The sequence below is a fragment of the Corvus moneduloides genome, chromosome 3 (genome assembly GCF_009650955.1).
Source record: "Corvus moneduloides isolate bCorMon1 chromosome 3, bCorMon1.pri, whole genome shotgun sequence".
NCBI lineage: Eukaryota > Metazoa > Chordata > Aves > Passeriformes > Corvidae > Corvus > Corvus moneduloides.
Genome location: NC_045478.1, coordinates 64,239,755 through 64,266,069, shown reverse-complemented (window position 1 = coordinate 64,266,069; position 26,315 = coordinate 64,239,755). Strand labels below are relative to the sequence as shown.

The following is a 26,315-nucleotide window of genomic DNA, read 5'->3' as shown; positions in this document are numbered from 1 at the left end:
GCCTTCAGCTACTAAATCAAGTTCAGTTCCTCTTAACTCACCTCTAAGCTTAAATTGCATTGAAGACAACGTCCACACTGCATTTATACAAATTTTTAAGCATTCAGCTGTTACCTCAGCTGTAGAAATCACCTCAGTGTAATTTCTGAACCCTTCTATCTTTTTCAGAGTCACTCCATTTAGTTTGAATTTCCGATCCCTTCTCCTCCCTAGCCCCTTGTTTACCTTTGAAGCATTGCTATGCACTATAATGACTCCAGCTCCTAGATCCTTATGGTAATGGATGTTTCCAGGGTCCGGATAACTGCCTCCCTGATAAAGAGTCCTGCATGCTGATCTTAGCCGGTAGCATTGTTTGTTTGTCTGAAGACCGTCTGAAGAGGAACAACAGGCATGTTGCAAAACAGAGTTTAGAAGAACTGGATAGAGCATGGAGTTTTTGGCTTAGCTGTCTGCTCTCTGTCTGAAGTAGCTGTCTGGAGTTTGGGGCATAGAATGGGTGAATGTCCCTACTGTATTACTTGTCTGTCTTCAGGTACTATTGAGTGAACTTTGCAATCTGGGGCTCTAGAAAAAGCTTTGGTGATACACTGTAGAAACAACCAAAATATACTTTTCTTTGTCCGATATTATGCTACTGAAATAGCTTTTTCAGTAACTTTTTGAAGCTCTGAGATTAAATATAAAAGTTTAGTTATGATGGCACTTCCTCAGGTCTTTTGGGCACTTGCACATAGCCTCAGAGGTCACAAATTTCTCAGGAAATGTGTGTGCTTACAAGATCATTGAAAACAGTTTGTGTTTTGCCTTTTATGACAAACTTTTGACTTTAGCAAGTAAAGAAGAACTAGGGGAAATATCTCAGCATATTTTTTCCTGCACATGGCATTCAAAACAACAAGTAATTGCTGCTAATATGCAAAAACTTCTACTATGTTTCCACATTTTCTAGTTAACATTAGAATGAATTTTATTTAAAGCTGAATTTGACACAGAGAAGCATTTACAACACTTTTAGGCTAAAGTGCTCAAAATGTTGCTCTGAAAGTAACTGTGGGGTTTTAATGTCACCTCTTACACTGTCAGTGAAATTGAGAGAAGAGCTTTCTATTCTAGTTGGTTACACCTGTCTTGGCCTAGTAAAGAACATCTGGTACTTTGTTACAAAGACACTCAATATAGTTTGAGCTAGGTCACTGTTACTCAACATCAACTGCATTTCCTCAAAAATAACTGAAGAGCATGAGAAACATGAGTGATATATTGGTATGCTTTATTTGTTTAGATTTTGACAAAGAACATTTGACCTTGCCATGAGTGTAAGAGAAGTGATGCAGGGACATTTTCTTTGCTTCAGTCAGTGACAATATTTTCAAATTTCTTCTACTGTTTACAACCTTTCTTGTCACGCTCCTCTTACTCCTTGCCATTGGGGTCTGCAATCCTTACAACAGGAGAAAGAAACTTTTAATGCTAATAAATCTGTATCATATTACCCTTTAACCAATTATTTGGAAGGGGGAGGGGTGGGTGGATGGGCTCAGACCTGAGCTTCTGGTTCGGCTAAACATATGCCTGACTTTAAGTATATCAGTAGCCTAAATCTCACAGCTCCTTGCTTGGGTGAATAAACTTCCTTCTCAAGTGAATAAACAGTGTGGGTTCGGCTGCTCACGGTAGCTGGACTGGAAGCAAACTAGCTTTAGGCTCAGACTGAGTCAGGGTCTATCTGGCTGCAGGCTGTAGCTCCACACTGTCAGAAGACTGGGCTGTGAATTCAAGCTCTGAAAGTGTTCCAGAAGTGGTTGAGACATGCTCTGGTGGAGTGCTAACACTTTTAGAAATGCTGCTAATGAAAAACTGTGTTGCTGGGAGGTCAGTGGAATTTCTCACCTCCTCTTCCACCTATATTTTAACTCTGTGTGTGCCAAATGAAAGAGGTCTCTCTAGAGAGGCAGATCGACTGCATTCACAGCCACTAGGCTTTTCTTATTAAGAGACTATTTTCAGTAACAGCAGCTGTTTTAAAGCTTAACATTCTTCATCCCAAAACTATGTGCAGTAGAGCAACATTAGTCAGATGGTGTTTATTTAGGCAGTAATAGTGACCAGACCAGATAAAATTTTTATTCTTTCTTCCAGACTGACATGCTTATGATTAGTTGTAGGCATCCCTTTCTCATGTTCAAAGGACATGAGAAAGCCACAGAGTTTTCCACTTCTTCTTGCCTCATTTTCTGGAACTCCTGATAGGAAAAACAAAATGCTTAATAAAATTAGAAAATTTGAATTTAAAGTGGACTGCTTAATATCTGCCCAGGAAGAGCTGCAGCAAGTATGTTGGCAGTTTTCCTCAGTGAGCACATGCCTCATGATCAAAAATTGTGCACACCTCTGTTGAGTATCAAGAGTGAAAGCAGAGTTTATTGATTACCCCATATCAAGGGATGGCAAAAAAAAGGCCTTCCTTTTTTCCATGAATCAACTATGAAGAAAACTCCAGGAAGAGGCAATCCCAGATTGGCAGGTGGGGCATTTCAGCAGTATAATTGTGGCCATCATTGTCACAGATGGTGTGACACTGGACTGCTGGAAGAGACTGCCTGCAACAGAGTGATTCCTAACTTCATTCTTAAATAAGAATTTAACTATTCTGTTGATGCTCCATATCTGTAAGAAGGAAGAACAGAGTTTTCATGGTTGTTCAGAATCTCTAAGCTTCATTGTCTGTTGAGATGTTTTAACTAGCCTGACAGAAACAGATGAATACAAGAGTGGACAATGCAAGAACACAACAGAAAGCTGATTATGATACAGACAATGGACCTGAAAGCTAAATAAGTTAAAAGAATAAAACCCACCCTTGTATTTTTAGAGTAACCAAATCATACAAAAATCAGAAAAGTCAAGGACAAAATACAGTCAGGCAAGTGACAGCAGGATTTCATGTGTTTCTGGATAATTTTGATGGTACACTCTATTTATTTAGGAAGATGTTAACTTTTGATCCCTCTTACTATGATTCATTTGTAAATTAATTCCATTAACATAAAAATCTTCAGTTATTTTGTCCTATTGGATAACACAAACTATACTTAAAAAAAAAAAAAAGAGCATACAGGGTAGATGATGGAGGCATTTAGAAATGGAGGTGTGGGAAAAGAGGGCAAAGAGAATGGCATTTCCATGCTCAGTTCATAACTAATTAATGTTAATTCATTTAAAGCTTATTCAACTATAGTTTGCCCTCAGTGGGATCAGACATTTAAGGGAGAGTATCTTTTATGAAGCTTCTATGTGTAAACATTAGTGAGAGTTGATTGAACATAATAGGACATGTTAACTGAGTTTATGTCCAGTACTGGCTATTTACAGTTGTAGTATTTTATAATAGGATTTTATTAATTAGATGAACAGGTGTTCTGTGTTCACAGAAATGCATACACAAACCCAATAGAGGCTCATATCTTAAAGTTCTCTCACATTCCAGTTCTGTTTTTTCCTTGCATATAAAACACAAAGCTAAAGCAAAACTAAGGATTTTTTGTGTGTGTGTGAACAAAAGTGAATGTTGGATGCAACCTGTCCATTTAAAACTTTCAGATTTATTCAAATATCTGAATGGAAAAGAAAGGGTTAAAAATAGTTTTCTATTTGGAGAACACCTCTTTAATACAATCAAGTCATGCCATCAATAGATTTTAAGAAGCTGTGTTTATCTTCAGAAACGTGATTTTTTTTTAAAAGTACATTAAATTAATGCTTTCCAAAAGAAAAAAAAAGTAACTAACTTTGGAGAACACAAGGGACAAAAGTCTATTGCTGTTGTTTGACGCTTACTTCATCTTAATGTAATGGATAGTTTAAATGGATGTATTATCAGTATTTAGCAGTATTTTACTGTTTCATGCTTTTCTTCAGAAAGCTCTCGTAGGTCTTCAAAACTGCCTTAAACACAGTGTGTGATCTGTGGAATGCAACCAGTACCACCACCCTACAGCTACTAAGAAGCCTTATGGCTCTGTAATGAGCAGCTTAATTTCGCCAAAATCTGAAATACAATCCAGAATCCCAGTTGGTACATCAAAATTCAATGGGAAACATTCCCCAGGTTTAAGGTTTGGGATTTGTTTGCTGCATCTTTCTTAAGATACAGACCTTTGATAATGGACTACTTGTTGTATGCCAGATACTAACCCACATAGCAAAAGGAGTCATTCAGTCACTGTCTAAAAGGAACAGAAAATGTCTTGCATGCATGGATTTGGTCTTCTATGATCAAATGTTCGACATTTTTTCCATTTGAGTTGTTTCCAGCACAGCATATGTAGTGCTTTTAGAATGAAGTTAGGCTTCTTTCTTTCATTTCATTTTATAAAGAGATGCTTTGTGGTATTATGCCTCCCCATGCTTTAGAAAGCCCTGTCCATTAATTTTCAGATTTGGGAGGGGTTTCAGACCAAAGAGCAAGGGGAGCAAGAGGCAGTGTAATAACACATTCCCTTGAAGGAAGAGAACGTATTTATGTATATATGTTTACCTGGAAGACTGGGGGTTTGGGTTTTTTTCAACTGCTTTTGGTAAAGTTTGAAAAATCTTGTAGAAATGGAATTGGGAAATAAATCTCAGGTGTTCCTCTCCTCCTCAGCAGCTTTATGACAAGATAACTTAGACTGAATAGTTTGAAAAGACAGTGAATATGAACTAGTTCAAATCAGAGTAGTTAATGGAGTCCCTCAGTATGCCACCAGCATTGAACTGGAGAAGGTTAAAGAAAAACTGAAACAGTAGAAGGTTAAAGAAAAACTGAAACAGTAAAATAGAGCAAACTGGCCGAGGAGTCAAGCTGTTTCACAGCCCCATTTATGGTGAAGGCAGAGTGAATAGCATATGTTTTTATTGAAAGGAAAGGAGGACTGTAGAATGAGGTGTTATCTCTGTCAGTGCTGCTGTAAAGGGGAAGCTGACAAAGCACAGTGTGTGAATGAGGGGAACAGACCAGAAAAGAGAACTGAGGGAATATCATGGTTCGAAGTTATTTGAACAACCATTTTGGTATGTTACATTATTCCTAATGCAGCAGTTAAATCCTAATGCACACAGACTATATGTATGTGCAAGTAAACATAATTTGGCTTCATTCTGCTTGCTAGTCAGTGTTTGTTTTTTGACAATTTGACTTGTTTATTTAGGTGTGCCATTCTGTTTCACTAAAACAAGATGTTTGCATTGCTTTTACAGCAAGAATTGCCTGTACTTCTAACTCGTGCCACATTCATTATTAACATATAAATTATTATGTGAGCCTGAGGTTCAGTGGAATGATACATTCCCACCCCAGGTTGCAGGTGGTTTAGATTTCACTGTGCCTGTAGCTCTCAAACAATCCCTGTTAGCCTGCGGATGGGTCATGGCGCACATAACAAAAATGATTATTCCACATAGGTGAGTAGGCTAGGCTAGGGTTGAAAGTTGAAAGCAGGTTGAAAGTTGCAGGAATTACAGTTAACTTATTTGCAGGCTACTATCCTTTTTTTCCCCCCTCCAAATATGTGTCTGTGTTTGTGTGTGTGTGTCTGTATCTCAGAAATTACCAGGGTGAAAGGGAGGTACAGGCTTCCCCTGTAGCCTGCACACCATTCTTACGACATTTCCTCACTTTCAGCCACCATTACCAGTAGTACCCCAGTAGTACCCCAGTAGTACCAGCGACCTGGGAATGCTGGTGTGCTTGGGAAGGGGTGAGCACAGAGTGTGGGCAGGCCAAAATAATCTCAGCATCTTGGCGGGGAGGGCATGTGGAGTGGAAAGACCTTGTGTGGGTGTGGCTGGAAAAGCTCAGCAAAACCGTGGGTTTGGGAGAAAGCCAGCTCCTGGCGTGTGAGAATTACTGGGCCGTGTAAAACTAACTTTGGAGGGCAGGGAAAGCTGAAGCATGACACCAGTGCTCATGTCATCCCTCTGAAGCCAAAAGTAAGAGCCCTTCTTCTGTCACAGACCCCATCCACTATGATTCACCTTGTGCAATGTCTGTTTGCTGCTGGTTTTGTTACCTCTACTTCACTAGCCCTTTGGATTGCCTTCCTAGCTGCCCTCATCACCAACTTTTTTCCTTATAATTCCATTACCCTTCCTCTTCTCTTTCTGTCCCCCTGCTTCGGTCTCTGACACTTTTTGCCCAGCTGGTCCACTGATGGTTAGATTTTGTAGTTAGTGACCCTGATACATAGAGCTATTGCAATTGCTTTCCATGTCTTTTAAAACGTTGGGTGCAGTGACAGATTTCCTGTGCTGCTCTTGCAGAGTAGATATCTTGAATAATGTTCCCTGCATATTTTGGTAGGAGTTCAACAGACTTCTCTCTTTACTTATTCCAGAAATTTGAAATAGACTTTGTCCGATCTTGGAGATTTACTGCAAACTACATGAAGGGGCCAGAACTGGTGCAGATCTTTTCCACATGGAAACACTGATGCATGGAGTTCATAGTATGCCTGAATAAAAGCAGAGATGCTCTGTGATCTTAAAAATGCCTCTGAGAAGTCAGATTAACTAATCTCCGTTTAATTCTAGAAGCTGCTGCTCAGAATGGATGAGTCAGGATACAACATATTGTAGAGAAACCTTTATAATGACTACTTTTAAACCTGCTGCCTTAAGAGGCACATCTATACCTGTTGATAAGGGTGATTGCATTACTTTTTGTTTGATTATGTGCACTTGAACTAATAGCCTAATGCCGGCTATTGAGTTTAATTTAGTGGTGGCCAGAGTCCCATAGGAGAAAAATCTAAGGTATCCTGAGACAGATTTTTCTGACTATTTCCTCACCATGCCAGAAGCCAGCTACACTCACACTCAACACCCTCTCTCTGCCCTCAGGGCCAGCAGCTGTCTAGCACAGCCTCTTTGGCAAAGCACAGGGCAGAACCACTTTGATGATCTTAGCTGGCCACAGAGGGCTAGCTGAGGGGCAGTTGCATCCTGGGGGCTCAGGTGGAACCAGACAGTGATGGTGTACATCTGTCTTGTCTTTCTCCATGCTGCAGAGGAGTTCATCACCAGATCTGGGTGCCACACACACACCCGGACTCAGCCAGGGTTCAGCAGTGGACCTGAGCTGATTACTGTTCTCTACCCGCAGAGCAGTGAGAAACAGCCCAGAGCCTGTGTGCAGCTGAAGGTGTCTGCTCGAGCTCCCCTGCAAACACCCAATACACTGTTTACTTGTGGGTTGGGTTTTGGTTTTTTTCCCTGTGACAAAAAAATCCCCTTCAGGAAGGGCTGTTTTATTTTACTATTTTAAAAATTACTTAAGACCACTAGTCATTTTTATTGGATTCTAACACTCAATAATTACAATATAAACTCCTTGCTCAGAGGGGAGCTGTGCCAGACAACACCTACGAACAGCTTTTCTGAACTCCACTCTTACTCTAGGAGCAGACCCTCAATCCCCTCTGAAACCACTGCAGTCCCTGCAAGTTCCCCTTTTCCAGTGCTGATTTTACAGCACATTTGAATAGATCCAAGTCCTGTAGCCATCCTGCAGACTTATTTTGTGGTATAGCAGTCTATGGATAGCAACCTCCTCTTACTGATTGTGAATTTGGTTTAAATTTTGGAAGACTTTCATAAACAGTTGCATTGTGGGTTTGTGAAGCTTTTTTGGTTGTTGTTTCCTTTCTGCCAAGCATTAAGACTGTAAGACAGCAGATAGACTGGCACAAGTTGTTACCCCAATAGTTTATCTATTGCCAAGTAAGCATAAACATGCTCACAGTAGGGAAGAAACGTTCTAGACCTACCTCCTTCCCAAAGGTTTGGAAAAAAGTCCTTGCCTTAAGTTTACTACGTGCAATTTGTAACCAGGTAGAAAAGCATCACTACTTAAACAGGGAAGACACATGCACAGTTTTCTTACTTCTCAGTTTTCTCTGCTGGCATAACCAGTCCGGAGTGGTGCAGTCTTTGAGTGCAAGCAGGTGGGAATCTTCTGGGGCAGTGTGTCAAGCTCAGCAAATGCATCCCAGCAGCAAGCAGCCTAGTTTATATTTTGCTACTATATTGCAACAGATGCTAAGTTTATCTTTTCACTTCTCTCCCAGCTGTTGAATTTTTAAACAAAATCTTTACTGAGCTTAAAAATATGACTCAACTAGTCAGGAACTAGTCAACAGTTAGAAAAATGACCCTCACTCCTGTTTTGCCCTTATTGTTGAGGCAGCTTTTCCTTCAGCTAGAGTTTAACTTGATGAGTTAAACTTGATGGACGCACCAGACTTGACAAGATTCTGTGTCTGGCTGGGAAAGAATTTGATAAAAACCAGTAAAATAGAGATAGATGAACACTGGATAAACAGTGTCACGCTGTCATTTTGGGCTTTGTTTCCAGCTTGTCATTGGACATTATAGTGACAGGTTTAAAAACCCCAACAAAACACAAAGTTTGGATTCTCACATAAGGATTTTAAGGGACTTCAAGAAATGCCAGTAAGATATTTCAGATTCCCAGTTTAGCTGTGAGTGCTGATAGTATCGTAAGGGGGTGCCATGCTTGCCAAAGCCCTCACGACAGTCTTATACAACGGCAAGGACATCCTAGCAATGACCCCCTCCTGCTCTACAGAGGATACAGGTCTCAGAGATGCCAACGAAGTGAATGTAGTGCAATGTATGTCAGGAGTGCAATAAATTTTGATGGGTCCAGAAAGGTCTTGATGAGCTGGCAATGCAAAAGGATCACAAGTTATATGTTTTAACATATAAATATATGTTAAAATGAATAGTTGTTGAAGATGGTAGGTATAAAAGGAAAACTAAGGGTACCAGAAATCTGTTGTTAACAGAAAATAGTAAGTATTACACAGAGTCTTGCTTCAGTCCTGACAGAAAAATGTGGCATACAAAAATGTATTTTAACAGAATACAGCCACAGGTTAGAATAAGGGAAGAATAATATTTAGTAAAAATGAGAAAGCTGGCTTCAGATTGACAGGACCAGTTCAAAGAAATGAATAAATCCTATTGTAAAGCAAACAGTTTTTAACCCTGTAGATGAGAAGAACCTAGAGTTCAGAAAGTTCAGCAGGAAGGCAGTAAGTATAGTAGCTGGAATCTGAAGGAATGCAAAAAATTTAGGACAGTTTTAAAAAATCTGGCCAATTAGGAAAGATTTAAAAGGCCCAGAAGATGGAAAATAGGCAAACACATTCTTTATAGGACAAGAAAATTAAGCCAGTTTAAATTCAGTATCCCAAAGATACTTCAAAGATCTCAGAGTCACAACTCATGTACAAAGAGCCATGGGAGAAAAAAAAGAGGGAGAAAACAGCTAATCCAAGTTTGTGACTCAGATGTTCTTTAAAACAGTCTGGGTGTAACTGATATTGCCACGTGACAGAATGGGTGGACTGGTCACCAGCCAGTCAATATATTTCTAATTCTGTAAGGTTGTTTTTGTTAGGGGTTGTTTAGACAGGAAAAAGGGTTTGTTTCTGCTCAAGTAATTAATATGCTAATAATACCCCAGGTATTAGCATTAATTTTATCAGAAGAGTTATAGGAAAGTACATGGAAAAAACAACCGCCCAAAGACCCCCCCACTCCTTCCCAACTAACTGGCTTCTGCCTGGTGCATGCTTATGTCTTAGTGGAAAGCCATGAGAAAGGCAGAAGCAGCAGTAGCAGGACACTTGCCTAGCAAATACTTTTCTTGCTGCTGGACTGCATGCCCTGAGGCGGTGGAGGGAGTAATTTTGGCCAATCCAGAGTGGCTGAGTGTCTGGTGTATGTCAAACTAAGCCACAGCACAAGAGATGCACCTCTTTCTTTGTGAGAGTTTTCTTTACAAGGCTGTTAGTCTGAATTCCTTCTAAGAGTCTGAACTAGACTATTTTTGGTAGCAGTAAAATTGATGTATTAACTAGGATTTACAGAATGAAGTGTATGTTATGTAGTACTTTCTCAATTATCTTGTCACAGCAAACAGGAATTACTCAGTAGTACAAAAATTTCTGTACTCATGTAAAGTTCTGACTCATTGAAGAACTCTTAATTGCGGTTGACAGTACACCTCCAAAACCATACCATGTAACAAAGTCTGCTGCTGCAGTCTAATCCCATGTTGGATTAATTGCAAGACATGCAGGTAGCATTCCTCTCTGTACAGCTACATTTTTATTTTTAAAAAAATGGACGTAGTTACAGTAACAGAATGAGCAATTAAAGTATAAAGTTAAACCAAACAGTGTGGACTGTTGGTGTCTTTTATGAAGTCACTGGGCTAGTGCCAGTGTTTGGCTCACCCTGGAAGGAAAACATAAGCCAGGAAACAGCAGTAAGGCTTTTTGATGCTGCAGACACTAATTATTCAGCTGTGACAAACAAAACACAGGAGAGCACTGCTCAAGTCTTACATTAACTTGCTCTTTCTGTTTTATGACTACATCTTCAGTATGCACGTTTTCTGTTGCCCCCGACTCATGCAATTAAACTACGCCACTATTCATGTCTAATTTAAAAAAACAAATATCAAAGACCATCCAGTTTCTATTCTGGGTCAACACCATGCTGACACACAGCCAGGAATACACAGTAGCACTGTGCTCTACTACTTATTTGCAGTCAGGAGGGTTCCATCAACCACGAGCTGGACTGACCTGAATAAAGAAAGCTTACAACATATGCGTAGCCTTTGCTGGTTTGCAGTCACTGGTACTATTATACCATCCAGTTGGGATGCCTGCTTTATGGAAGACACATGGAGGCTTTCTCATTCCTCAGCTGGCCCGTGTGTTAGCTGGTGAAAAGCTACAGGGAGGATTTGCCTCATACTGCATTCACCCTGTTAAAAACCAACATGATGATTTCAAAGAAAAAGATAAAATAGTCTGGTGGATATACATAAATATTTATTATCAATTTAACTTCATTTTACTAGAAGTCTTTAAACAGTTTTTCTTTTTTTCTTTTTTGCCAAAATGTTGCATCTGACACAGTTGCTACTGTCATAGCTTCCCTGCACTGGGAATGCAGAGCTTACACTTAAGATTCCAAAACAGTCTATTCAAGATAAAGAACTTTCAACTTTAGTGCATATGGAGCTATTTAAAGATTGGTAAAAAGAACCCCCTTCCCCCTCCCAAATGAAGAGTCCGTTACAAAGAGATTTCATTACCAAAAAGTGAATATACAAATGCTAGAAAAATGCTGGCTTGAAAAAGTGATTTCAGAATTTACTGTACACATTGTAACAATTTATTATATAAGCTGCTTCTACATGCAAGCAGATCTTACATTTGGTGTAAAACATTTATACACATTCTTTACAATTTGTACATATTTAAATGGCTGTATCAAACAACACTGCGCTATGGAATTTTGGAAGCAAACAACTAAAATTGGAAGGAGAAAAAGACAAGGTTTATAAAAGGTGAACAAAACTCATGACACTGAGAAGCATCTAGACTTAGGCTTAGTCTTGTTTGGTTTGGTTATTCAGGCAGACCCAGATTTTCCTTCTAGCACAGAAAAGTAAAACCAATGCAAAACAGAGTAAGGCAACTATTGAACTGGCAGACTGTACCCGTCACTTAGAATGGCTTATTGGTAAAATGCCTTTTTTAGTTGGTTTTTTTTTTAACTAAAATATTTATTTTCTAGGCACATTTTAGCAAAACCTGCATTTTGGCTTTCCTGCTTGCCTGTGGCAAGAAGTGAATTACTGTAGTTGATGCCCATTGTGAACACAGTTGGTGGTGGCTTTTTTTGGTTTGATTCTGTGAAAAGCCAAGGCCTCAAATGGTATTCAGTAGTATGGAAGAGGATACTGAGTCACTTGATAAAAGATGATGATCAAAGAACAGAGTTTGTGTGATAATTAATGATGTTATTCAGTACTTTTGTCACCTTTTGGTTTGCGTTAAAAGGCAACAAAAAGTTAACCCGAACCAATAGCACACCATACTACTATACGAAGACCTGAGCTTAGCTGGAATTTGGGACTTTTAGTAGTTTGGGTTAGATATGGCAGTGTCCCCTCTACTGAAACACTGCAAACTGTCAGAGGGGAAGCTGGCCCTCTGCAGCACTGAGAAACACCAGTGCCTTATGGCATAACGTTGGGGGTGTCAAAGTGCTGGTATGGAAAACTGCTTTTCACACTTTCCTGAATGGCTCGTTCCTTGTTTGTACTTTGTCTTCTTACACAGTGCATAGTGAAAAAGCGAGCCTGACATAAGGTCTGAGGTGGTGCACCACAAGAACAAGATGTAGTTAGAAGGAAAAAGAAGAGAGGGAAGAATGATTTATATTTACCAGAAGTCATACTGGGAGCAGGATGCCATGGCTGCATATGGGAGGCAAAACTTAAGAACAAAGCATTCATTCAGGAGATTATCATGAACATGTGCCAGAAACATACACGAATATAATTCCTCCTGGTTACTGAATCGCTGGAGAGCTCAATTGAATATAATGAGTATTAAGTCATTTTCAAGTTTGTCTGCTGTCCCACTTAAAAAAAAAGCTACAAATCTGTAACTCTGATGTTGATCCAGAGTTTTTGGAAGAACATCTGATAGACAAGTCTTCATGAAGTCCATGGCAACATATCAGTTTGATAATTTTGATCCTTATAACTGACAGCATTAACTAGCTGTTTTTATTTAAATAATGATACAAATGGGAGAGCTTTCAAGATAGGAGAGTCTTATTGTACGATTTAGGCTGATAAAGTAAAATTTTAAATAATACTTTTTTTTACAACTGATTCTTTTTGGTTTGGGGGTTTTGGGGATTTTTTTTTTTTTTTTTTTTTTTTTTTTTTTGGCAAAGGCTAACAAGTTTTTATTAGCATTGCCCCCACATCAAAAAAGCACTTTGGAGTTGTTCTTTATTGTTGAATACTCCTTATTCTCTACATCACAGGAAAGTGGCTGAGTGCCTGCCTCAGCTTCTGTGCAATCTGAAACAAAGAAACAGAAGAATATGTAGTCACTTTACACTGTGCAGAAATTATTGCAGGCTAAGAAATTAGGTGTTCCCTCGTGACAAAAAACTGCAGGCATTACTGCAGGGTTTGTGTACGCAGGACTCTCAAAACATTCCATTCTGAAGACTTCTCATATATACACATTCTGCCTTGTTAATTTGTTACTTTCACTGCTCCAGTTGTGTTGGAGAAAGCACTGTAGGCAGGGCTGTTATTCTGCCTATTTGTTTATCCAGCACTGCACTACACCAGAGAGCTACAGGAACAAAGCCAGATTTTCCAGGAAGCCCACCTCCCTGCTGAAGCAAGGCTGAAACATCAGAACAGAGCTCCTGTGCACTCCCCACAGTTCCCACGGAAGCCATGACCCCCCATGTGAACATGTACTGGGGGAGAGAGGATTGGTACAAGGAAACTGGTGATGCTGCAACCAGAAGGATATTATTTTAACTCATTCTTTCAGTTTTCAGGTTTTTTTACAATTCCTTTTACAATTTTTTGTACAACTCTTCAAATATCTGCTCTGTTGGAGCATGGATTAAGTCCTGTGAGTATTTCCTATAAAAGTAGCAGCACAATATGTGCCAAGCAAACAGTGCTGAAGCCCTGTCCCTTACCGTTTCATAGAACTGTGCCTGCTGCTCCAGATAGAGACGAATGACGCTGTTGTAGTCATAGATCCGGTTACTGTGGAAGTGATTCATCTCAGCTGCAATCAGATCCAGGAGACAAATTATTTAACAGAAGCATTTATAATTAGGAACAGTTTCACTCAGTTCAAGTTAGTTACTCTGCAGCAAGCTCAGTGTCCAGCCCTACCATCATAGTTACTGTTCTCATGCTTCCACAACCTGTTCTGACTGCAGCACTCAGGTTATAATGGAACTGTTTGTCAAATTGGTAGGGCATCAATTACACACCAATCCAGACACTTCCTGGACAAAGCCAGGTTCTTGTATTACAATACTCAGGTGCACAAGGATTTGATAAAAAATACAAGCAGGATTTTCTTCTACTGAGGTAACTGTTCCTTCCTGAAGATTTTCCAACAGAATTTTGGCTAGGACATTCAGATTTCCAAGGGTACGGATATCAAGTTGTAAGCAACAGCTGTAAATAATTAGCTCAAAAAAAAAAGGACAAAAAAAAGATACAACCAGTAGTGTCTGACCCATTCTTGACTGAGACTGTTTCAATAGACACCCGAGAAACAGCATTACTGAATCTGTAACATCTTACACCACTTTCTACATCTCTTGTCAGATCACAGCTTATGGCTGAAAGAAGGTAAATATATTTTGAGATATCAATGGAGGGAGAAGAAATATTCTACATTGTAAAAGTCATCCTAGAGGTCTCTTCCACAATTACCACACATACAGCACAATCCTCTTGCGTCACTGTGATTAAGAAGAAGGAGGTGGGGAGTGTTCTTGGTTGTTTTTAAAATCAAGTTTGTGTGCTGCTCTGACTTCATCACATAATATATCGAGTACTCTTCACTTTAAATCATCCAAAAAAGATGCAACCCCCTCAGCAATGAGTAATCTCATTGAAGTCAGTAACAGGATGCACTTAATGACTTGATATCCTGCAGGACTGAGCCCTGACTCCTCATTCCCCAGTTTTTCTAGTGTGGTGTGCTGCACCTTATATTTACAACACCTCTAATCTAAAGAAGAAAAAGTTCATTCAAAGAACATCCAGGAAATAAAGATCTTATCCAAAAGAACAAGCATCTCAGATGGGAGATGGATTATGTCTGACTAAACCGAAAGTCAGAAAAACACTTTGGCTCATGATGACTTTCTTCTTGCACCAGGGTCCATACTTTCAATTCGAGACATTATCACTTCCAAATAAAAGAATCAGCCTGGGATAGTTGTTTTGGGGTTTTTAAACTGCATTTTCAAAACATGTGTCTTTCGCAATAGTGATGTGAGATTAAAAAGAAAAAGGGGAAGGCAAAATAACTGCAATTTAGAAAAATCTAAGCAGGTCACCAAAAAAGCCCCCACAAACAACCCATGACCAGGTTTTATTCCTGGTAGTAAAAGATTTTCTTTCAAATTATGCTACTTAACAGAAGTCCTTCCGAGGTCTACAACATTGCCATTTAACTCAAATTTTGGTTTACCTTGTAGTGCATAAGCCATAGTACTGACACGTTTCACCATGTTCTGTTTGTCTTGTGGCGTTATTTTACTGGTTGCAACTAACTTGTCACTTTCCTTCACTCTTTCTATTGCTCCCTGTAGAAACCAAATGCAGAAAGATTAAAAGAGTAGTCAACTTAGAGGTCTTCATGGTAATCTGAAATGCCACTAGCTACATTTTGAGTTTGCATTCAATACACACATATACACAAAATGATTGATTCTGCCTTCTCACATTTTCATCCAAAGTTTGTTATTTCACTTTACTGCTTTCAAGGGTCCTTGAAAAAAGTGACTTCAAACACAGGCATGATCAGAGTCATCAGCAAACTGAGTTTGGTACAGGCTGTAATACACAAGGATATATACAAAAAGGACAAAAGGACCAAGTTTCAAATTACAGCTGACTAACATAAATCAACATGACCAGCATCCAAAAGCCTCAAACTATCAGATGCCTGTAGAACCTTATTTGCGCATTTTACAAGATGAGGCGACCTAAAACTATTTTTCAAGAGACTACAACTCATTGCAGTGTATAGCCATTGATTCAGAAAAATCCTTGTGTCACATAAATAACAAGCATAAAAAGATACGCGTCCCCTGCACAAGGTATTTGTGCCAAACAACATTCAAGAGAATCTATTTACATGTCTCTTGGCAGTAGGCTTATGTTTCAAGTTTTAAAAACATTTCTCCTCCTTTTATGGTATTTTCCCCCAATGATTCTGTGGGATGAGGGACTGTAAGTGTCCTGAAGAAAGAATACATAAATCTGATATGCTTTTATCTTCATTGCTCTCAGAAGTATGTTCTTATGTTCTTGTTCTATACACTTAACACTTCAAGTGATCAAAAAAACCCCAAACCCACATATTGGTGCACTTGTTTTAATTACTTCACAATATTTTTAATTTTATTTTTTAATTTACTTCACAATATTTCGTTTCCTGAAATACATTGCAGCAGACACATGAACATAAGGAAAACTCTATGACCAAAAAAAAAAAAGGGCAGAATATCCAAAACTATACACCATGACTTTTGTATTACAGAGAACAAAGTGGTGGGGTTTTGTTGCTGGTGTTTTGTTTGTTTTTTCTTCCCCCCAGAAATGTTAGAGCTTAGATCTAGTCTCTGGTTTTTGATACTAAAGAAACTTCTAGGCAGTACATGATTATGTATCACGTAACAGCAAACCAGCCATATAAGTGTACACAAGTTTTCCTTCAATACTTATATGGTTTTATTATGAACTACCATATAAGGCTCAAATATTACAAATTTACACTACTGCTATTCACCCCACTGGGACATGAGTCAATCTGAAGAAAATCATGAACCTTCTTCTGCTCTACTATAGCAGAAAGTCATGATATTCTCAAATCTCGAGAGAAATCCTAGCTTCCTTCCCCTCCCCTCCTTTCCCTTCCCCTCCCCTCTAAGTACTTCTTATTTTAAAAATCAACACACCAGTTTCACAGAAACTTTCAGTGTTTCAGCAGCAAGGGCCAGGCTGCTGCACAAAGGCAGGGTACCATACCACCACTTTTGCTGCTGTCTCTACTGCCCAGCCCTTAAAAGGAAAGGCTCTTCACATACCTTATGAGCTGCTATGATGTCAGGGAAGCAACCAAGAAATCCCTTATATTCATGATTTGTTTCCATCAAAAAGTGAAGATCTTTCTTTGGCTAATAAACAAAGCATAAGCATTAGTAGAAGTATCTGTGGCATATTTACATCACAGAAAAGAAATTATGTTGCCAAGAAAGGGCGAAGGGGAGAAAAGGGAAGGAATCAATAGAAAAAATCCGAACCAAAATATTAATTGTTTATGCAAGTCTTGAAAGGGTTTTTTTTTAAAATATAAGCTTTTTAGAGCAAGGCACTGAGCGTCATTGAGCAGATGCTTCTGTTCTTTGTTTCACTCAACACTAGCTCACCAAGTGAGAGGTTTAACTGCCTTGAGTTTTCACCCAGGAAGACTTCCCAGTACAACCTGTTTACGTATACAAATATGTACATGCACAGGAGCATCTTCTTAGTTGTCAGTTTGGAAAGGTGTTTGAAGAACTTTCAGACTAACCCTTGAGATAAAGAGGATCTGCATTTTGGAGACTTTAGGCTTAACACGCTAAACATCGATTTATGTCTGCATGTCAAGGCAATGGAACAGGTTCAATACACGGGTATTCCCCCATATGGAGCAACAGCAAAATCTGGATCCTGTAGACATTTGGGGAATGCAGAGGGAAGGCAAAAGCTCTATCCTTAATTAAATATCATTCTTTTGTGTCAGTAATGAAGACAGTTCACAGACACCAGAAAATAAACACACTAAAAGAGGAAATGATCATTTTAGTATTTTAGAAAACAGAGTATGGGCTTTCTGACCCACAGAAATACCCTCTCAACACATTCCCCCTGAGCTGACATAGAGTAGAAAAGGAAATGCAAGTGTATTTAAAAGTGTTAATAGCAATTTTATTTAACTGCTCTACAGCACTAGCAGTTGTGTTTGAATACAAGAGGAAAAGTCAGAAGTAATCCAAACAGGTGATATGTTTGTACACACTATGCCACTGCATTTGTAATACTCCTACCTGATCTGCTACAAGACTGGCAATTTCTTCATAAGTTTTCCCAGCTTCTGTAATTGCTCCATTTAGATCAGATTCTCCTAAAAGTAAACATCAGTGTTCAAATTAAAATAAGTCAATTGCAACACGAAACTTGCCTTAATTCAAGGCAAATTTATAAAATAACCTATTTACAATAATAAATATCTACCCATACTTTTATAGCCAGGAGAAATAAAGAATTTTTAAAGACCATTAAAGGAGGAAAACTGAAGACCTTGTAGAAAATAAACGTTCTTCTACAGTACTAGCACTATTTGCTTCCACATTTCATAACATTATGCAGTTTAAATACACAGATAATTCCCCCATATGGGGCAACAGGAAGTCTACCAGGATCGAAAGGAAGGAAGAATGAGGAGGATGACAAAAGATACTGACAAAGCTGATGTGTTACTAGCCCTGAGCTCTCCAACAGTCCTGGACCATAACTGTTCAAAGCTCAGAGAAGCAAAAGGAGGCTCAAGTAAGTTTTCCCTTGACAACAAGACTTCTGATCCTTTAGGGAACTCTTAGATAATATTTTCAAGCTCTGTAAAAATCACTGGTTTTCAGAGTGAGTTTCTAACTTTCATCCTGATATGAAACAGATCAAAGGACCCTACAATCTACTTAACAATACAGACATCATCATAAATCCTAAGCTAGACAACACCACAAGCACTCATAACACTGTATTACTAACATGACAGGCTACGTGGGACAAAGATGGAAACAAGCCTTACATTCTTGTATGTTTCATGCCACTTCACCTTCCCATCCATGTTAGCTTGTCCAAAGCATGTAGTCAACAGTACAGAAAGCATATTGAGGTAGAGAGTAGAAAGGCGAAGGTATTGTTTGCAGGTATCAAACTTTAGTTTAAGAAAAAAAATATTTTTCTTATGCTTTCAGACATGTCTTGATATTAGGCAGTGGTTAGTCTTTTATGAACTTTTTGATTTTATTCTATAGATATTAATCAGTGACTTAATTGAAAATTACCATCGATTTAATTAATGATTAATCTGAACATTAAAGTATCTTGGTTTACTACAACATATGGTCTAATCTACGTTAGAGATTACATAGGATTCCTTCATTTTAGCAAGTCCTAAAGGAAACAAGGTAATGACTGAATGTTGGTTCAGTTCTATCAACAGATTCCTACTTTCCATTTGACTGGTTTCATAAAGTCAAAAGGCTGTGAGGCAAAGTGACATATCCTAAGAACTAAAAAGTCCAGCAACACAAACACTGCTAAACAAACTATTATTTTTTCTCCTATTTGGGCCTATTAGGATAAATAAAAACAAAAATCAACACAAATTCCCATTGTGAGACGCAAGAGGTACACAATTCATGAGACATCGCCACCTTTTTGTAAAACAATTTAAAAAATTGAAGGGTGATCAATTTTATTATTTCAGGGAGGCTTAAGTATTTTCAGTATTTCAGAATTCCTTTGTTTGTTCAGAAGGAACCTTGAAGTAACTGCTGCTTAGGCAACTGACTCATAGATTTTGGGATAAAACATGGCGTGGCTTCAGAGTCAGAAGCCAGGTTGGTCTAGATGTTGCTGTTCATTTTGTAACGCCATAAAAGACAGTAACTTTCCCTATCTGAACAAAGAGGAAGAGTATGTATATTTAAGTTGAATGACAAAATTGTTCCCTTCTGAGCAGAGCTCATTCAAGGAACTTCCATAGGTCAGAGCTTCAAAGGATCTAGACAAACATTTCCAACACCAATCATCTTTCATTCTGAGCATTCTCAGCTTCTGAACCAATGCAAAGCTGGGAACTGCCTTCTTAAATCAGTCTGTGAGAGGTGAATTGGGTCCCAGTGCAAGGATACACCAGGATGTCAGGGGTTCTTTAATCAATGGAAAAGCAGAAAGCACCAAACGTTGCTAAAATTTTAACAAAATTATGTTAGTGTTCAACACATATATCCCCAGAAGAAACAGAGGGAGCCTAAAAGCATTGACTGAAGGTAGTTATAAAAAGAGAAGTTAAAATGGCCAGTAATATCCTACAGATATTTCAGCCCAACCACGAGGAGAAACAGGTATTTTCATTGGTTTACAGGCTACATACTGTCATAAGGAGATGAAGGAAGATGTAAAACTATGAGGAGACTTTTGGAGATGTTTAATAGAGCCTCTCTTAGCAGTTCAACTGTTTGGTAAATGCCAGTGATAATCATTTCGGAAGGAATACACCACACATATTGAGAGCTAATACTCCAAGGCATGATTGGGGCAGAAGAATTTTTTTTTTGTCAAGAAGTGCTTTTGTTTTCTTCTCTTTCAAAGTATGTTTCAATATAAGAAAAGTTTCAGTAAGAAAAGTTACAAAGCTTGATGTACTAGCAGCAAATACTTGCAGCAAAACTTTTCTTGATAAGTACGCCTCAAACCAATATGTTCAGCACACAAGCAGCTTGTAAAACAGGATTTGCCTGTTGCTAGCTGCTAGGATAGTGAAACTTGCATGGAACTGCCTAACAGGATTCCTGAGGGGTGATGTAGGATTAGGAGATCTTACTAGGTTGAATGGCATACCAGTCATTCACACTTTCTTAATATAGGAGGAAGACTCCTCCAGATTTGGTACCGCAAAAGAGAAGCCGTACTATTTAAGGCTGTGTAAACCTTAGAGTATCCTATGATACAGTAGCAAAGGCAACACATTGCCAGGCTGCAGGATACTTCCAGGCATGTTCTGGTACTGTCCAATATGCATATTTTGGATCAGGATCATGCTCGCAAAGTGCGCATTCTTAGGATCAACTGGACAGTACATAGGCCCATAGCCAAGTTAAATCTTAAATCAGAACATCAGTGTGTCCTTAACAGTTTTAAAGGTACCCTTGCCTCTGCAAATACTGGAGACAGATTCCTAACACACACTGGGGCTGGCAACTAATTGATAAGGCTCATTCTGTAGCATGAGAAAAAGAGCTGGAGTGAGTCAGATTAAGAAGTGCAGCTTGTCTGGTGCAATCTTAAATATTTTAGGCTAGAAATTAGAAGAGAAGGCAGTAGACATCACCACACATCTTGCTTTGCAGAGCAAGCAGGCATCACTGATTAAAGTGGTACGGGCAGCAGACACATTCCATCCTAATACGCAAATGAACCAACTAACAGTATATGCAGTATGTCAGAAGTCAGCTACCAGTAGCTAAAAATGTTTCTTTCATCAAATCAGTCATTGCAATCTTCAGTGGCCTATATGCTTAAACTTCCAGAACTCTAGTATTATAAAAAATCCAAAAAACCAACCCAACCAAAACAAAAAGCCAAAAAAAACAAGGATGAAGATATTCAGCTCCCAATAGAAACTGAACTTGAGTGTCTTTAAGCATGGCTGAATGAGCCATTCCTCTTTACTGATAGTCCAGAAAAATCATACATCATACTCAGCCTAGCTACTACTTACTTCTTCATTGGAAGCAATGTGTCCTCTTTTAAATACTGAGATAGGAAAGCTGCACCCTCTCAGTTTAAATTCAGGTGCTTGCATCTCTTGCAGAGAGTCTGCTTAATCCATAGACCCGCACCTGATGGAATGATCAAGTGAATCCATACAAGAGCAGCAGGCAGGACAGAGTGAGAGCAGCAGTGATGAAGCCATTTAAAGTCACATGTGCATTTTACTTGCTCTCTCTTCCTGGGAACTCAAATTAAAAAGCAAAGAATCCCATGTATTATTAATTTGGAAATAATACAAGGGTACAAATTATTGAAAAGAGCAAAATACATGGAATCAGGGCAAAGGCATCTGTAGGAAGGGCACTTTCCTCAACAAGATACAGGTGCAACCAGGTATGACTGGGCAAACAGCAAAGAGAGACATGCTTGCCTTGTTCCCAAATTATCATGAGATCTATTTTTTCATACCATTCAAAGATGCTGGAAATCAAATCAAAGCTTTCCTTTCTAAGGCTGATTTGCAATTTTGTATCCTAGCTTTATGACATTGTTTTCCCTTTACGTTGACACAAGAATGTGCTAGAGGCCAGGCAATCTTCAGTCCTTTCTCAAGACTTCTTACTACAGATTTTATCCAGCCAGGATTTACAGTTTTCTAGCCCATGCTAAGAATACATAACCATGCAAATCCCCTACTTCATTCTCACATCCAAGAGTGACTTTTTAGGCAGTATGCTATGCTCAGTTCTAACTAAGCAGTCATCCTGTTGAGGTACAGGACACAAATGAGAACAAACTATGAGAACAATGCCTATTTCCAATGCTTCCAGCAGCAGAAAATCTGCATTTCAGAAGGTTGTATTTTATACATTGTTTATGGGGCAAAATGTTTTAAGATTATAAAGCAAGTGATAAATGAGTAATCAGAGTAAGCACTGGTCAACAAAGATTTCTAAGATGGAAAGATTTCAGGAAGCTTCTATGCTATAACATTTAAGGTTTTAGAACACAGTAATTTTGCTTAGAAAGAAAAAAACCAAAACCTCAAACACCTTTGAAAGGAGAATCCCAGAGAAAACTGACTCAACAGGCTCCCTCTGTATATGAGGACATATTTTCCAGTTGTCTGGAAAACATCAACAGAGCTTAACATATCAAAGAATTTTAAATTTGGTCTAAAGACTACACCTTAGGAAAACTTTGAGCAATTGATGCCCTCATTTTCCCTCCCACAACTTTCATACTCAACATGACAGGCTCTCTTTTAGGGCTCTTAAAGGAGAAGCAAAGGTGAAGGACAAGAAAACGCTACAGTAGCCAACCCTCCAGCCCGCATAACGGATTACAAAACATGGTAGTAAGTTTTCCATCCTCATGCGGAGTTGTTGTATCATGAAGTCACACAATAGTTCTGTGACAGCTATTTTCAAGGCTGCATTTTCTCTCCTTTCCCTTTGATATCACAAAAATCCTACAGCATGTTTGGTCAGTTAGGTCAGTGACCAGATTATATATTAAGAGATCAAACTAAACTCTTCCACTACCACCAACCCACCACAAGATTATACAGCTAGAGAAAACAAGATTGCAGACTAGAACATAAAAACCCCATAACATACACAGAAGAAAGGTTTCAGTGTTTTTTCCAGAACCCTGTTTGACATCTAAACCTCAAAGAGGAAAGCATTAAGATCTTCAGGAAAAAAAAGTAGCATGATGTAATTAAAATACCTCTTTTTAAGCGAAGTACAAATGAGCTATAGATGTACCTTGGTATCCACTTGTGCTGAAGACCAGTGCCAGGCTCTGCAATGCTTTTCCTATCTTCTGGTACTCCTTCGGTAGTGCTGAAGGTGGGAAAAGGATGAGGAAAAGAGGGGAAACAAAAGCAAAAAACCAACAAGGGTAAGTGAGACTAAATCTGCAGCATTTCCAAAAGTTGACAGAAGCAGATATCAAGAACAACTAGGTTTTACATTTTCTCTAGTGCAACATTTACATATTCTTTACCCCCCTCCCCTACTACACATGTTCCAAAACTGGATAAAGCATTTACAATCTGGATCCTTGAAAGGTACAAACAGTTGGGGAAACACTGTGTGAATGCTATTTTTAAAAAATGAAATCTCATTGCATTTCTAGCTCAGTCCTCCTATGCATACAGTGAGGTTTTTTTCCCCTCCCCCTCATGGGGGAAGGAAGAGGGGGAAGTGCTGCAGTGTGATATGGAGAATCGGTCTCATTAATATTTTAAGAGAGGAGATTATTATACAGACCCATAATACCTAAACTCTCCTCAAATAATGAATTTTATATTTAAAGGCACTAGAAACCAAGATTATCTAGGGATAAAAATGATGCAAGTATCTGAATAATAAAATTTTTTTAAATAATCTATTTATTGAACATGGATGCATAAATTTCTCGATCACAAATCAATCAGCTGTGATTTATGAGTGCATTCATTATTAACAATTTGAACAGCACCACTCCAGAGGCCTAAAAAGCCATCTGAAAAGCAAAAGCAATTTTTTATATGCTGCTTATGCTAGCAGAAAAAAACCCAAGTAGATGTAGGTTTTGTTATCAAATATTTGTATTCAGAGGGTACACTGTCCAGGCAAATACAAGGCTTCTACCTGCTCTAGCATACCCACACAACCTGATTTTTACAGAAGAACCCCATTGTATGATATAAAAACCACCGCAAAACCCCAAACCCAACCCCCTCCCCCCCACTGCCTAATTTTATTGATTATCTTTGATCAAGCTCTTCTTCAGAAGTTAGACTATTTATGATAATCGGTATGTCTTACACAACGTACCATTTAGAGTACTAGAGTTCTGTTATTGGTCATTACACTGAAACTGAATCCCCAGTGGAAACTTTAGTGAAGAATCTCTGGTTTCTTTTCACATGTATTTAAGAAGTTTCCACTATCAGTCATTTTAAATATCACTGAATGGAAGGCATGTAACTATTGCTCAGGAAGTGCCAAAAATACTTTCAATTAAGAGTCAAGACTAGAGCTGACAGGGAACTTAAAACCTAAGAGACTACTAAAATTCTTCAGTTTTGCATGTTCCAGTTTACCAGTCTCTTTTTTTGTATTCAGTATGAATGTCTGGAAAACAGAAAGTTAAAATTCCTGACACAACCACAACTATATTTCTGCATCTATGCAAAGGTAAGTAAATAATAGTTGTAAGTATTAGAAGAGTCATTCAGTATCTAAAGCACTAGTGTTGTAAGTTTAGGAGAACTTACAGAAACTTTAGCAGTTCAAAATATACAGAATTTCTACTGTAAACACAAGTCACAGCCAGCCCTTGGTTTGATCATTGCGTCTGTAACTGCAAAGCAATGCTGTTTTTCTAGTCTGATCTGAAGAACCTTATTCCTTCCTCTGCTCTCCATTTTCCCCTCAGTATAACTTGCTAGTGAAGCAAGATCTGTACCATGTTAGACTAACATGGTAACACATGACTGTGTCATATGTTAGACTATTTTTGACCAGCAGGAAGGTCAGTGGTGTGTAGAAGGAAAGTCTTTTATTCAAAATGGGAAAACGTAAATAATTTAAAGTTAACATCCTATATAAGGTCTAATGTAATCACTTCCATGAGAGATGAAGCTGCTACATTTCCCATTCTCTCTGGTCAGCCCCAAATACTCAACTGTAGTGTTAGATTAGCAAGAGGCAGAAACATAACTCAGGAGATATACTTCAAGTTCTGGGGGCAATGTTTTGGGGTTTTTTTGTGGGAGTTAAACGGAGAGTAAAAAAAATCAAGGAGATTTGAGGAGATTTATGTGATAGGTCTTTGGTTGCCAGACACTACAGCCTGCCCTGAAGTATTTCTTGTTATGATCCTCAGCTGTAGTACCTGCTTCCTTTCAATAGCTGCCTTGTGGTGGCCACAAACACTGAACACTGTTGTGGACTAGGAAATTAGAGCCCAGGCAGAGTCATAGGGACTTGGTGTGAAGTTCTGCAACCCTAAATATCTGTGGGAAGGAAGAGACAAGATAGGAAAAAAAAGAATTGGGCTAAAGATTAAGTTAGAATCAAGTTGGTTTTTCTTTTCTTTTTCTCTTAAACTCATTTCTTCTTTATATCACTCCTCCTAGCATGCAAGGATCCTAAATAAGGGGTTGATAAGATGCAATTATTTGATTTCATCAAATAAACAGGTCTATTTTGCCCATGTCACTTAAATTTAAATAAATGGCCAATATATGAGAACAGGTCCAACAAGGGCTTTAGCTGCTTTACTAGAATTATTTAAGTATTTTTAAACCTATGGGCAGGGACCAGATATTTCTGTTATGAGATAAAGAAAAAAAACCCAAACAACCCAACAAAAAGCCCCACATCAAACATACCAACAAAAAACTTGCACAATTTATACTCTCAGACTGCAAATAGCCAGGATGCTGTACAATTCCCATGATAATTCAGGATTTTCTTTAGTTTTAAGATGTGCCTTGAATTACACGCATTACAAAAGAGAGAAAAGAACCACAGAAATGGCTGCTGAGTTCAGAAGGACACTTACGCCCTGTACACCTCTTCCAGTGCTCTTGTCCCACTGTCAGCAGCTCTTTAACTCCATCATCCATTGCTTTGGTGAACCTACCCACTGCATCACATTTCTGTTCTCTGTGGCATTTTGAAAAAGCAAAAACAAAAAGCAGTTTAATAGATGCATTATGCTAACTTTAAACACAATACTGAAATGTTTAGTAATGTCAACTAGGTCTTAAAAATATCAGAGATATAAATCAATTCCTTGAAATTTCTACCATTTCACTAAGTTCAGAATTCCCCTCTTTAGATACTGGCTCAGTTTTGGAGACAAAACTTCAGGAGGAAACACTCCGGAGTGAGCATCTCCTCCGAAGGGAAAAGGGCCTCCTCTTTTCCTCCACCAATAAGACAAGTGGGTCACAGCAAGTGAAAGTGGAAAAAAACTAACTGTTTATTAATACACAAAGAAAACAGGGTAGAGCAGGATAAAAAAAACCTCAAAATACAACAAATTCCCGGAGAGGAGACCTCTGGGCTCGGACGAGCCGGGGCCACACCCACAGGCTCCCCGGACT

The 26,315-nt window shown here is 38.7% G+C and overlaps 1 protein-coding gene across 2 annotated transcripts in view; it reads right to left on the bottom strand.

Annotated features, from left to right (window-relative positions):
- Positions 1–10,893: 10,893 nt before the first annotated feature.
- SNX9 (sorting nexin 9) overlaps positions 10,894–26,315 on the bottom strand; it is a 60,699-nt gene continuing 45,277 nt past the window's right edge. For both annotated transcript variants that reach the window (XM_032101939.1, XM_032101940.1), the window contains exons 12-18: positions 25,769–25,872; positions 22,978–23,055; positions 17,755–17,831; positions 16,753–16,842; positions 15,132–15,246; positions 13,612–13,703; positions 10,894–12,967 (exon numbers count right to left, since the gene is read on the bottom strand). In XM_032101939.1, coding sequence (XP_031957830.1) covers positions 12,920–12,967; positions 13,612–13,703; positions 15,132–15,246; positions 16,753–16,842; positions 17,755–17,831; positions 22,978–23,055; positions 25,769–25,872 — 604 coding nt within the window. In that variant the 3' untranslated portion in view covers positions 10,894–12,919. The remainder of the gene's footprint in view (positions 12,968–13,611; positions 13,704–15,131; positions 15,247–16,752; positions 16,843–17,754; positions 17,832–22,977; positions 23,056–25,768; positions 25,873–26,315) is intronic.